Source organism: Chrysemys picta, chromosome 25 (genome assembly GCF_011386835.1).
Source record: "Chrysemys picta bellii isolate R12L10 chromosome 25, ASM1138683v2, whole genome shotgun sequence".
Taxonomy (NCBI): domain Eukaryota; kingdom Metazoa; phylum Chordata; order Testudines; family Emydidae; genus Chrysemys; species Chrysemys picta.
In genome coordinates this window covers 13,031,449-13,045,785 of record NC_088815.1, presented here as the reverse complement: position 1 = coordinate 13,045,785, position 14,337 = coordinate 13,031,449, and the positions used below count along the sequence as shown (strand labels likewise).

Here is a 14,337-nt window from a genome sequence, read left to right as displayed (position 1 = left end):
AATCCAAAGTATTCGCTCCCCCGCCCCGCTCACTAGACAGGCCCCGATTTGAAGGCCAGAAGGAACTATTCATCCGACCTTGTTGCATAGCAGAGGCCGGGGTGAATAATGAAATATCCGCAGGATAAAGAGGGGAAAATAAAAACCCGTCCGGTTCTTATTCAATCATAAAAATTCAACAAATTGTGCCACAAATTTCACTTCCCCCCCTACTAAATATTTGATCAATCTTTGCCCCCATTATTATTCACCCCTCTGAAGGCTCTTGTTACCAAAGGAAGGCCGGCCTCATGACTAGGGTACTGGATGGGTGACTAAAAAGATCTAGAGAGTCCTGTGGCACCTTGAAGACTAACAGAAGTATTGGGAGCAGAAGCTTGCATCTGAAGAAGTGAGGTTCTTACCCACGAAAGCTTATGCTCCCAATACTTCTGTTAGTCTTCAAGGTGCCACAGGACCCTCTGTTGCTTTGTACAGATCCAGACGAACACGGCTACCCTTCTGATACTAAAACGATCTAGGTTCTAATCCTTGGCCTGCCTGTGACCTTGGGCAAATCACATCTGTCCTGCACCTCCGCTTCCCCACCAGTACAAGAAGGGTCATAATTCTTCCTGACCTCTCAGGCTCGAGGAGAACTGTACCTCCTCCTCCCCTTTGTCTGTCACACCTATGGATCTTGTAGGCTCTTTGGGGCGGGCTCAGCCCCGCCCTGGGTGCTGGTGTAGCACCGAGCACCTCAGCGGGAGCTCTGAGCCACAACGCAGGTCACAATCCGCTGGATTTTGCTGGCGCGCCCACAGCCAGTTTTCCTGGCCCCGTCCAAGCGCTGTGTCATGTTATTCACGTCGCCGCTTGGTGACTCTATGTCGCTTCCCGGCGGTAGAGCTCCAAGCGCTTTGCAAAGGCAAGTCAGTATCATATCCCCATTCTACAGAGGGGAAAACCGAGGCACGGACAAGTTGTCTCCACTGGGGGCGGAAAAGGCCTAAAGCCCCATCACCTTCCTCTTCGGTCTCCCGGTCTGCAAGGGGTGTTTTAGTCTGGGGGGACCTGAGCGAGTCCTAGATGTTTATGGCCGGAAGAGACCCTTGGATCACCAGGCCCTCCTTTACTGAGCCCAGTAACGTATGTTTGGCTAGAGCATGTCTCCCAGGCTGGCGTCTTTCCAGAGGAGCTCTAAGGTTCGCTTCCCCAATGCAGGGCTCTGCTCTGGACCGGAAAGTGCATTCCGAGCGTCGGAGCTCGCTTCTCAGTGTAGCTGGCACGCACACGGGCTCTCTCTCGCTCACCCCAACAGGCTGAGCCGCGGGAGCCGGCTTGCACACGCAATCTGAGACCTGGGTTATTTTAAGGTTCTCATCATTACACATTAATGTCATGTTCTCCCCAGAGGGGGGGGGGTTAATTCTTAGCAGCTCTGTCATTCTTCACACCTTCCAAAGGCAAATCATCGCAGCACAAACCCAGGGGAACGAGTGACCCTACGCCCGTGATTAGATCCCCGGTCCCAACCTGAGTCTTCCTGCTCCGGTGCCGTATCTGGGCGCCGGTTATTGTCCCCATTGTATAGCTTGGGGAAACTGAGGCAGTACGGGACTTGCTCAAGGCCACTCAGAGTCAGTGTAAGAGCTGGGATTAGAACTCAGGGCTCCTGTGCTCACAGCACCCGCTGCTCTGATTGGTTCCCCCAACCTTTTTAGATCCCTCCCCCTTGGCAGCCACCATCTTTCCGACTACAGGCTGGAAGCCAAGGGAGGGGGAAAGGCCTTGGGGTGAGTCATTCAAGCTGTAATAAACCATACTGGACAGTAGAAGCAGTTGAAGTCTAACCCCCCATGCTCAGGGGTAACTGCAAGGTTTATGCTGCCATAGGGAGACTCCCACAAGTCAGCAGCACAGACCAATAGATAGCAGCACTTGGCTAGGACTCAGAAGACCTGGGTTCTAGTCCCCAACTCTGCCACTGACCTGTGTGCTCTTGTTGCCAAGAAGGCTAACCGCATTTTGGGCTGTATGAGTAGGGGCATTGCCAGCAGATCGAGGGACGTGATCGTTCCCCTTTATTCGACATTGGTGAGGCCTCATCTGGAATACTGTGTCCAGTTTGGGCCCCACACTACAAGAAGGATGTGGAAAAATTGGAAAGAGTCCAGCGGAGGGCAACAAAAATGATTAGGGGTCTGGAGCACATGACTTATGAGGAGAGGCTGAGGGAACTGGGATTGTTTAGTCTCCAGAAGAGAAGAATGAGGGGGGATTTGATAGCAGCCTTCAACTACCTGAAGGGGGGTTCCAAAGAGGATGGAGCTCGGCTGTTCTCAGTGGTGGCAGATGACAGAACAAGGAGCAATGGTCTCAAGTTGCAGTGGGGGAGGTCCAGGTTGGATATCAGGAAAAACTATTTCACTAGGAGGGTGGTGAAACACTGGAATGCGTTACCTAGGGAGGTGGTGGAGTCTCCTTCCTTGGAGGTTTTTAAGGCCCGGCTTGACAAAGCCCTGGCTGGGATGATTTAGCTGGGAATTGGTCCTGCTTTGAGCAGGGGGTTGGACTAGATGACCTCTTGAGGTCCCTTCCAACTCTGATATTCTATGATTCTATGATTCTATGCTGTGGGACTTGGGAAAAGTTGTTTCCCCCGGTGTGTGCCTCAGTTCCCCCCCGCGCCCACACACACTCTTTCCTATTTAGATTGGAAGCTCTTTGGGGCAGGGGCTCTCCCACTGTGTGTATGTGCAGCACCTAGCACAATAGAGCCCTGATCTTACTTGGGACAGATGCCCATAGTAACTCCTTATGCCGCAATGGCCCTGCCCCCACGCAGGGTTCAGCACCATGGACAGAAGCCAGGGTCTCTTCTGGACTAGCCACACCTATGGAAGAGGCCAGTGGCATAGCTGGAGGTAGAGTGAACGCCCACCCACACTTAGTAGATCATTAGCATATGCAGATTGACCAAGCAAGATGGAGAACACGGAACAGGGAGCAATGTGGGGTTCGTTATTTCACCATAAGGCGGGTGGCTGATGTGCACCTGGCCCAAGGAGCCAATAGTCAAGGGCCTGTGGCACGGACAGTGGGATGTAGTGAGCAGAGCAGAGGACTGGGAATCAGGACTCCTGGGTTCTATCCCCAGCTCTGGGAAGGGGGGTGTGTAATATTCAGGACATCTGGGTTCTGGTCCCAGCTCTGCCATCGACGCACCGTGTGACTATGAGCAACGTCTTTCCCCCTCTAGAGGTCACGAGCCAGCGGTGCAGATCACCCCCCAGGATCTGGCTCGGTGCCGTTATACACTCCAAAGGGGTTAGGATAGTTTTGGGGAAACATCAGCCAGGAAATCAAGTATGAGAAACGGCGCCTGCCCCCTGCAAAGCCCTTATGTAACTCAGCGGCAAGCTCCCAATGCCGCTCCCGGCCCTCACTGCCAACCCAAGCCACTATCCCGGGTCACTGGCCCCCATCTGGCATCAGCCGCTGGCCTCTGTCCCAGCAGAACCCCAAGACTTTGCCAACAGGGGGAAGAGACTCCACTCTCCCCCCGCCCTACAGCTGATCAATGCACACCAAAAAAAAGCCATTGATTTCCAGGGCCAGACCCCCAGCTGGTGCACGGCCCCGTAACCCCACTGAACTCATTAAAGGTGACGATTTAAACCCGCTGAGGACCTGGCCCCGGTTCTGAGCCTGGCACAAACCGGACCCTCTGAAGTGTCTCCTTGTACCCAGCAATATAGGGCCTAGCCGAGGGCACCCTCTGTGGTGACAGCGACCGGCGGAGCCAGGCCCGCTGCAGCTGCCAAGACGCTCTCTGCACAGCCCCCTGTGCCATCCCCACGGGCCACACCTGCCCCCCGGCACTAGCAGTGCTCCCCTGACGCCCCAGACCTGGAGAAGAGCTCTGGGAAGCTCGAAAGCGTCTCCTTTCCCCCAACAGAAGCTGGTCCAATAAAAGGTCCCCTGCCCAACCTTGTCTCTCTCTCAGCCTGGGACCCACCCTGCAAACGCCCCCGTGTTCATTTCCAGGAAGTCTAATACCCTGTAGTCCCGCCAGAACCCAAGCGACGGTATCCCTGGCTCCTCGGCCAGGCAATACTGCTGATGAGGGATATCTGACACTCGGGCACCGTGGAGATCTGCCGGGGCCACGCCACGTCACCTCGGCCCGCGGCTCTCACGGGGCAATGGCTCATTTTAGTCGATGCCGCGCAAGGAGGGGAGGGGGAAACCAACAGCATTGTGTGGATTGGCTCCTCCATGTGCTAGATTAAAATCACGGCGAGGGACTGGGTCTGTTCTGCACCATCCCAAGGCTCGGGGGTCTCAGCTCCCAGCCCAGCTGTTGCGGGGAGATTACGGGGGTGAGAAGCCAAAACATCTGGGCAGGCTGCAGCTTCCCCTTGCTTAGCCAGGCGCTGCCTTTGTATCTGGGCATTGATAGGGAGAGGGGGGTGCGAGGGGCTGCTGCTGTCGCCTGGTCCTTCTAGGGCGCAGCTCAGGAGAGCGGGTGTCGAGCATCTGCCTCCATCTCCTGTTGCTACAACCTCGGCCCATAACAGGAGTTTCTTCCCTAACTCTCCCGGCCTTGTGTCCCACCCACCCCACCCCTAGGGGAGCTGGTTCGGTCCCTGCAGGGTTCACCCCGTTATGGGACGTTTGATCCCCAGGAGCAGGGGGCAGAGGGGAGCGGTGGAAGAACAGGAAGGGTGCCCCCCCCCTCCACGGGGGATCCCAGGGGAGGTTTATTCTCCATCGGGATCAAGCGGGTGGAAAGGGGAGTTTGCGACAGCGAACGGAGGGTGAATAAAGATGGAGGGATCAGCTGTGTCATCGCCCCCCCTTCACCCCCCCAGGCTGCGACAGGCAGCGGCTCGGCGCCACTCCGCTCCCAGCAGCTGGTGTCACACAGCTGCCCTTGAGATTGGGGTGCAGAGAGCGGGGGGGGGGCATGAAAGGAAGAGGGAAACACACAGCAAGGTTACAAAGGGGTACTGCAGGAGGGGGCTGCATCGGCGGTGGCCTGGCTTCAAATTAGTGCAGGTCAAAACTCAGCCCCATACTCCACTCTCACCCCCGGGGGCGGCCTCCAGCTCCGGCGGGCCAGCAAGGGGGGGCTGCGTGGGTGGGGCCAGGGGCTGCAGAGGACAGTCCCGATGGGAGAAAAGCGGCATCTCGGTCACAACAGACACCTCCGCTGCACAGCAGCCCCCCCCCCCCCACCAGCAGGTCCCCGGGGGCATTAAACAAACAGTCTGTTGTTACCAGTTTCCACTAATTGAAACCGGAGTAACGGCTGGGTCCAGGCGAAGGGGGACCCAGCTGGGGGAGAAACCCAATAGCCAGCAGCGCAAACAGCCCCGAGGGAGGGTTTGCCAGAGAACTACCCCCCCCCCCACCCCGCCTCTCTGAACATATCCCAGTCAGTGCAGCTGGGACAATTACAAGCCAGGGGCAGCTCAATGCATGCACCCCCCACACCAATAAAGCCAACGCCAGCCTGTCAGGGAGCAAAGTGGGCATCAAATGGGCACAGAGGGGAACAGAGAACCCCGCAGCAACCAGGCCTGGCGGTCCGGGGTCTCCCCAGCAGCCTCTGTGCAGAGCCCCATCTCCAAGGCACAACTGATGGGGGCAGCCGGGGCGAAATAACCAGGCCACGTCCGGCGCGGACGGCCCTGCGGCAGCCCCTAGCACCCCGCCGCGATCCCGGGGAGCCGGATTCATTTCGGATCTGGTTTTGCTCGGAGATAAACGAAGCGACCCGGGCTCCGGACCTGCCTCGGGAGGTTTACACTTCCACAAATCACCAGAACCGCACCGGGACCCAGGATCGATCCTTCCTCTCGGCGCACCCCCCTGGGCAGATCTGCATCTGCCAGCCCCGGCTCTGGGGGCGGGAGACCTAGTGGGAATGATTAGAGGGAGGAGAGAGAGGAGAGGAAGTAGGAAAGTGAAGGGAAGCAGCAGGACAGATCCTGATCTCAGGGACACTTGGGTGAATCTGGAGTCACTCCACTTAACTCAATGGATTTAGGGCTAGATCCTGTTCTCAGTGGCACCCAGAGTCACACCCCTGACTTCAGGATCTGGCCCTCACGCCCAGTGAGGCTGGTGCAGATGCAGAACCGCTCCAGGATCCAGCCCCCAATTCCGCTTTCAGTTACCCGCCCACAATCCCCCAGAAGTCCACGGGAATGGAGGGCAGAATTGGTCCCGGTATGGATTGTATCCACAAGAGAGCAGAGGTGCTAGAGAAAGACCTAAGGGTGATTTAGGATCTCCATGGGAAGCCTCCCCTCCCACTGCCTCAGTTTCCCCCTCCCACTGCCTCAGTTTCCCCTCGCAGCCTTTATCGATCTGGTCTCTTTTAATTGCAAGCTCCTTGTGACAGGGACTGTCTCCCCCCGGGTCCATGCAGGGCCCAGCACAGTGGAGCTTCTAAGTAACCATCCAGTATGTTTCACAGCGCACCGTCCAGCCCAGATTTAAGGGCCGCCCGGGGGAGACTCTTCCACAGTCTCCGAGATCTCCCCGCCAGGATAAGAGTCCAAGGCCCCCCCTCCCCACCCCCTTCGACATCCTCATTCTGCCCGAGTTCTGTCAGACCTGCCCTGCGCCGGCCCTGCCCCTCCCTCCCGCCAGCACCTGCGGACACAGGTATGGATGCAGTGGAAACCTGAGAGCCAGCAGGGAACGAGGACAGGTCCCAGACTGTTTCCGGGCAGGGCAATGTACCACCTGCAGGGCTGGCCTCTGATTCGGGCGCTGGGAGGGAACCAAGGAAAGTTATTCGGGGGGGGGGGGGAGACTCCCCCAGCCAGGCTACTGAGTTTCTGCCTGTTTTCAAGCCTCCCCTGACTTTTTCTAAGTTCTCCAGGCCCCTGGCTTCGCACGGAGCTCCTCGCAGCGAAGACGGGGCCGGGACAGGCCATGAACTGAAGAACAGCGGAGATGTGGAGTGGGTACGACCCCAGAGCAGGGAGGGGCAAGAGACAACAGTGCCCAGGCAGCAGAGGGGGAACTGGGGGGAAGAGGACTGGCTGCCTCCTATGCCCTAGGATCCCGCCTCCTCACCACACCTGCCCAGCCCGGTAAGCGTCACAGGAGCGTCAATTCACCCCAAACTGGAGGCAGAGCCCCCCGCCGGCTCATCCACGCTGCGGAGAGAGCCTGCCACAAGAATATGATGTAAGAGGCTGTTTAAAATCAGCTGCCATTGTCCCTCAATCCTGACCTGCAGCCCCCCCCCGCATCTGAGTCCTGAGCTCCCTCCAGCCCCCAACCCTTCCCGTGCCCCTCAATCCTGACCTGCAGCCCCCCCCCATCTGAGTCCTGGGCTCCCTCCAGCCCCCAACCCTTCCCGTGCCCCTCAATCCTGACCTGCAGCGCCCCCCCCCCCGCTATCTGAGTCCTGAGCTCCCTCCAGCCCCCAACCCTTCCCGTGCCCCTCAATCCTGACCTGCAGCCCCCCGCCCCTGCTATCTGAGTCCTGGGCTCCCTCCAGCCCCCAACCCTTCCGGTGTCCCTCAATCCTGACCTGCAGCCCCCCCCCCTATCTGAGTCCTGGGCTCCCTCCAGCCCCCAACCCTTCCCGTGCCCCTCAATCCTGACCTGCAGCCCCCCCCCCCGCATCTGAGTCCTGGGCTCCCTCCAGCCCCCAACCCTTCCGGTGCCCCTCAATCCTGACCTTCAGCCCCCCCCCTGCTATCTGAGTCCTGGGCTCCCTCCAGCCCCCCAACCCTTCCGGTGCCCCTCAATCCTGACCTGCAGCCCCCCCCCCCGCTATCTGAGTCCTGGGCTCCCTCCAGCCCCCAACCCTTCCGGTGCCCCTCAATCCTGACCTGCAGCCCCCCCCCCCATCTGAGTCCTGGGCTCCCTCCAGCCCCCAACCCTTCCCGTGTCCCTCAATCCTGACCTGCAGCCCCCCCCCCCATCTGAGTCCTGGGCTCCCTCCAGCCCCCAACCCTTCCCGTGCCCCTCAATTCTGACCTGCAGCCTCCCCCCGCTATCTGAGTCCTGGGCTCCCTCCAGCCCCCAACCCTTCCGGTGTCCCTCAATCCTGACCTGCAGCCCCCCCCCCTATCTGAGTCCTGGGCTCCCTCCAGCCCCCAACCCTTCCCGTGCCCCTCAATCCTGACCTGCAGCCCCCCCCCCGCATCTGAGTCCTGGGCTCCCTCCAGCCCCCAACCCTTCCGGTGCCCCTCAATCCTGACCTTCAGCCCCCCCCCCTGCTATCTGAGTCCTGGGCTCCCTCCAGCCCCCCAACCCTTCCGGTGCCCCTCAATCCTGACCTGCAGCCCCCCCCCCCCCCGCTATCTGAGTCCTGGGCTCCCTCCAGCCCCCAACCCTTCCGGTGCCCCTCAATCCTGACCTGCAGCCCCCCCCCCCCATCTGAGTCCTGGGCTCCCTCCAGCCCCCAACCCTTCCCGTGTCCCTCAATCCTGACCTGCAGCCCCCCCCCCATCTGAGTCCTGGGCTCCCTCCAGCCCCCAACCCTTCCCGTGCCCCTCAATCCTGACCTGCAGCCCCCCCCCCCCCTATCTGAGTCCTGGGCTCCCTCCAGCCCCCAACCCTTCCCGTGCCCCTCAATCCTGACCTGCAGCCCCCCCCCCCGCATCTGAGTCCTGGGCTCCCTCCAGCCCCCAACCCTTCCGGTGCCCCTCAATCCTGACCTTCAGCCCCCCCCCCCTGCTATCTGAGTCCTGGGCTCCCTCCAGCCCCCCAACCCTTCCGGTGCCCCTCAATCCTGACCTGCAGCCCCCCCCCCCCGCTATCTGAGTCCTGGGCTCCCTCCAGCCCCCAACCCTTCCAGTGCCCCTCAATCCTGACCTGCAGCCCCCCCACATCTGAGTCCTGGGCTCCCTCCAGCCCCCAACCCTTCCGGTGCCCCTCAATCCTGACCTTCAGCCCCCCCCCCCTGCTATCTGAGTCCTGGGCTCCCTCCAGCCCCCCAACCCTTCCGGTGCCCCTCAATCCTGACCTGCAGCCCCCCCCCCCCGCTATCTGAGTCCTGGGCTCCCTCCAGCCCCCAACCCTTCCGGTGCCCCTCAATCCTGACCTGCAGCCCCCTCCATCTGAGTCCTGGGCTCCCTCCAGCCCCCAACCCCCAGCTCTTCTGGTGCCCCTCAATCCCCCCTGCTACTCCAAACCCAGGCCGCCCCTGCCATTCCCAACACCCAGCTCTGCTGAAGACCCTCAGTCCTGCCCTGCCCCCAGCAGCAAGACGTCAGTGCCTTGGAAAAGCTATTTTGCAATGAAATTCAGGGCAGTCTCCTCACAGGGACGTCGGAGACGCCTCATTCCCGACCGAAGCCAGACACCAAGCCCAGGTTGAACATTCCTGCCCTTCCCAATTCTGCACCAGCCGTACAGAACTCGGCAGCCCCTGCCCCCCTCCCATGAAAACACCCCCCGGATCCAGCAGAGACATACAAGGCCCAACCATCAGCCACCATTCAGGCCTCCGCATTTCAAAGCAATGCTGCCAGCAGGCTTCTAGGGGGCGATGCGCAGCCAGGGGGACGGTTTGACATCTCATCGCAAGAGACAGAGGCCCAGACCCCTGGCATTTCCCCCACGAGTCAGGGACCCCGGCGTCCTAGCTAGATCCCAGCGTGGGGGGGTTGGGGGGAGGGGGTTAGGCGCTCCCTGAAATTCCCTGCATCGAAGAGACGTGGTGTGCCCCTGTGTCTAGTGCAGCACAGCTGCTGAGCTCCACCCCAGAGACAGCTGCCGCTCAGCGTGTGCGCGGGGGCGGTCTGGGATGCTGCTGGATGAAAGGCAATACCATGTCAGGCCAAAATCCTTCCTGGTGTAACTCCATTGGACTCGGCGGGAGTTACACCCAGGGTGGAGCTGGCCCGTCATGGTGATGTGAGGGGAAGAGGATTTTTCACTTGTCCAGAGCTCTGATCAGCCAGAACAGACCCTGCATCGATCCAGCTCCCCCCGCACCCGCCGCCTGGTCACCTCCCCTTCCCCCAGCACAACAAAGGTCCCGGGCCCTGCCTGGCTGGGCAACAGACACCCCCCCAACCTCCCTGCAATCCCCCGCGAGCTGTCAGGAACCCAGCAGAACCCCCCCATGCCCACCGGCTCCCAGCAGCACCGTAACCCTTGGTGGGAAGCCCAGAGGCCAGTTCCCCCCACCCAGAGTTCATAGCTACGTGGGGGAATCCGAGGCGCAGAGCCCTCCGTGCGGAGGTGGGGATGGAGAATCAGCCCAGTGATGGAGAGATGGACCAAAAAAAAGACAGGCGGAGCGGCTGCCGCGGATCTCTCTGTCTCTCCAGACAGATCCCCCCCCCCCCCACCAGCACCCCCACCAAAGCCCCGTCTGCAAGGCCCGCACCGAGCCCGGCTCTGTCTGTTATGCAACGAGCTCCTCTGGGAAACGCACACACACCTTGCCATTGTGTTGAAGCCATCGGCAGCCAGGCAGGGCCTAGGCTCTGCCTCCCGCTGCAGGGAGCTCTGTGTCCGCCCTACAGCTCAACGGGTCCCCACTGAACCTGCTAGATCTGACCGGTCATCACAGCCCCAGGCCGGCCTCAGCCCGAGCCAGGACCCGCGTTCTGCGGCCAGGTCCCCCCCGATCCAGGCACCTCCCCGCGCCCTGGGGCTAGACACGGAGGAGACGATGATTTCCACTGTGCCCCCATCTCCCTCACAATAAAACAGAGCGTGGATCAACGCCCCCCCCCCGCGATCGCTCCATGCGGAGCCCACAGTCCCCAAATGTGCCCCCCACCCTCTCTGTCTCCTGCAACAACCCCCCCCCCAACCCCCTGCAGCTTCAGGGAGGCTGCTGCGGACCCTGCTTAATATGCAGCTCAGGTTGGCATCCTGAAAATACAGCTCCCAGCAGGGGGGGGGGGGGGGGGAAGACCACCCCCCCCCGCCCCGCGTCACGGGCTTTGCACCCGAAATCGCCGCCGCCTGGTGCTTTACCTCATCCCCAAAGAAGGCGGAATGCAGGAAGGACAGGAACCAGAGCAGTCCCATGGAGCCTGCATCCTGCAGCCGCGGCCGCGGTCTCTGTCTCGCTCTGTCTCCTCCTAAAGGGCTGGGTCCGGGCGGGGAGTGGAATTTTTTACCCGAGCGAGCCGGCTTCCCAGCCCTAGGTGGCAGCAGATCCCATTGGCTCCAGCTCTCAGATCGAAGGCAACAGACAATGAAAAGGGAACAGTCAAGGGTGCAAGGCTAGCCGCAAAGGCGCGTGAGCCTGGGGAAAAGATGGGGGTGGGGTGGGGGGGATAGACAAGACCTGAAGAGACAGCAAGGGAGAGGCCGGCGGGGCCAGAAGTGTCAGGGGGGCGGCAGGTCCCATCGGAAACAATTATGAAAATCACAAATCTCATCTCAGACTAAGCGAGGCCAGCGATCAGCTCTTCTCCACGGCCCCCGGCCGCAGACCAAGAAGAAATCAGCGAAGTTTGCAGCCAGGGAGAATTAGATTGGATATTAGGCAAAACTTTCTGTCTATACTGCTAGTCACGCTCCGGAAAAGGCTGCCTGGGAGTTTTGGAGGACAGGGTGGACAGCCACTGCTCAGGGATGGGCTAGGTTTACTTCGTACCACTTCAGCGCAGGGGGTTGGACCGCTTGAAGCCTCGTCCAGCCCGATATTCCAGTAAACGGACAAAAACCATCTTTCCAGAACCCCCCGAGATTGTTGGACCCAAGAGAACTTTAATCATCAAATCTGTTGCTTTCGCGTTGATTTCAGTGTAAGTAATAACTCAGAAGCTCGGTAGGGGCCGTGACACCCCGTTAACACCACAGTGCACGACTACAATCGCTTCAACGGGAGCTCAGCCGGCCACTGGCAACAAGTCCTTTCTGACCCTTATCTGAGAAGCAAACCTCCACCTTCTCCAAACCCCGTCCCATCAGACACTGGTCTTCTCTGATCCTCCTTTTAGGCCCTGATCTGCAATCCTTCAGCATCTGCAGGATCGATCTCTTACTACTGAATTTCACTCTCCGAGGTGAGGGGGGGGGCGCAGAGCGTGGCCCCATTGAAGTCAGTGGGAGCTTTCTCTGTCTATTTCTAGTCAGTTTCACTTCCTGATTCTCAGGCCCTCATACTGAGGACAAGGAACAGCCCTTAGTTATCTGGCATCCCCTAGTCGCAAAGCAGGGTTAAAGTTCACTATCCTCATTTACAGATGGGGGAAACTGAGGCGCGGGGAAAGGGAAGAGATTTGTCCAAAGTGAGCCAGTGAGTGAGAGGCAGAGCCAAAAAACAGAACCCAGAAGTCCTGACCCTAATGCCAACTCCCTTCTCAACTCCAGACCACACGCCCCTCCCAGAGCTGGGCATACAACACAGGGAGTCATCTTCCAGCCCTGCGCTACCTCATCCTATCAGGGTGATTTCCTCACTTTATGCCCTCCTGTCGGGCAGTGAGGCTGCTCGCTCCCTTTCGCCCCTTGCCCGGGCCCTTTCAAAGCCCGGGCACAAAGGGGAACAGGTGTTTTGTAAGCTGCAAAATCAACACATAAACCTGCAGGGTCCTACAGCATTTGTACCGGAAGGGGATATAATTCTTCCTGACCCTCAGCCACGCTTGTGCCCTGGAGCATAGAGATTGTCGCTAAGGCTTCAGAGCAGTTTCTCTGCAGAGACCCCCACGCCTGCCCTAACGGTGGCATAGAGCAGGGCCTACATTTAAAATCAGGGCCACTCGCCCCATGCTCACGCCTCTCATGTGCCGACAGTACAGAGGTGACACGATGACCTTGCAGTCTCCCAGCCTGTGCAATGACATCCTGCTCCCTTCCGCTCTTGAGGGCTCCCTGGTTGGTTCTGTTCTAGCCTCTTGCCCGGTCCTGACTGCTCCAAACCAGGCCAAGCCGTGAACACGCCTGCACCTTGCATGGCCACTCCGCTCGCCGCTATTTACAGCAAAACAAAGCAGCAGCGGGAGAGGTCCCTGGGCATTTCCTGGCCACCTCAGTTCCTGGGAGGAGACAGGTTGAGAAAGGTGCACAGGAAAGGACCCTCCAACTCCAGGAGATGTCGCCGCACAACCTCTAATGTCCTTGATGCAAACTCCCAGGTAAAGGGGAAGCTGGGTTGGATCCTTCTGCTTAGTTGTCCCACTTCTGCCCTGGGCTGTAGCTAACTGGCCACGTCCTCAACAGGTTGTAAACCGGGGTCACTCCCATCGCCTTCCAAACTAGGCTAATGGACCCCCACTCAAGACCCCCAGAAAGGGCTTGATTTCCAGAGGGAGAGAGCTAGACCCTTCCTGGAAAAACACATCAGGATTCTTCAAAGGTGTCTCAGGTTGGGCCCCCCCCCCAAAACGAAGGCCCCCAAACTAGCCAGCGCCTTGGAAAGTTCAGAGGCAGCAGCACCAACTGGATTCTTTTAAATAAATGGCGATATCCCATCTCCGAGAACTGAAGGGGACCTTGAAAGGTCATCGAGTCCAGCCCCCTGCCTTCACTAGCAGGACCAAGTACTGATTTTGCCCCAGATCCCTAAGTGGCCCCCTCAAGGACTGAACTCACAAGCCTGGGTTTAGCAGGCCAATGCTCAAACCACTGAGCGATCCCTCCCCTAGGCTACAGGGGGAGGCTGGCAGGGGCTCAGCTGAGAATCCAGCACAGCTCTTGCCTCCCTCTCTCTTCCCCTTGTGCCGCCAGGCAGGGCTGGCCATAATCTGCCCCCATCTCTGCAGCTGATCTCCATTTCAGGGGACTTTACCCATGAGCCGGGCGGTTTCCCCCTCTGGCCCGCCCCAACCCTGGGAGCAGCCTGGCCGAACAATGCCGTTCATAAGGATCCCAAGAGCGGCTCCGGCCAGACCTCAAAGGGATCAAAAGCACTGAACGGAGGTGGGTGCCCCTGCCTGGACTCCGGCCACTTTCAGCTCCTTTGCCGCTGAGCACGCTGGCCACAGACTGCACAAGCGTTCCTTGTGCTCCTCGCTCAGGGCACCCACTGCCCCCCGCTGCTGTTCCAGTCCTGGGCTCTCCTCTTGTACACAGCTCTGCCAACGCCCTGAACTGCAGCCCCCTGCCAGTCCCGCTCCGGGATCCCCACCCTCAGCTCTGCTGATGCCCACAGTCCAAACCCACCCCACTGCCCCTCACTCCTCAGGTACAAATTATTCCATGCCTGGGCCACTCCTGCGCAGTTAAAGCCCCTCCTCCCACCCTCCCAAGGATCAGCTGTCAGCTTTCCACGGGGGCAACCTCCCCCCCCTTCTCCTTTGTCTGATTTCCACTGTCTTAGTAACTAAATGACGATTTGAAGGCCCAGCTCGGATCAGGGCCCCATTGTGCCAGGCGCTGCACAGACGGAGTGAGACCGTTCCTGCC

The 14,337-nt window shown here is 59.6% G+C and overlaps 1 protein-coding gene across 1 annotated transcript in view; it reads right to left on the bottom strand.

Annotated features, from left to right (window-relative positions):
- The window catches only part of APC2 (APC regulator of WNT signaling pathway 2), a 44,848-nt gene extending 33,723 nt beyond the window's left edge, over positions 1-11,125 (bottom strand). Inside the window, exon 1 of the mRNA XM_065578160.1 lies at positions 10,954-11,125. Coding sequence (XP_065434232.1) covers positions 10,954-11,007 — 54 coding nt within the window. The 5' untranslated portion in view covers positions 11,008-11,125. The remainder of the gene's footprint in view (positions 1-10,953) is intronic.
- Positions 11,126-14,337: the final 3,212 nt, after the last annotated feature.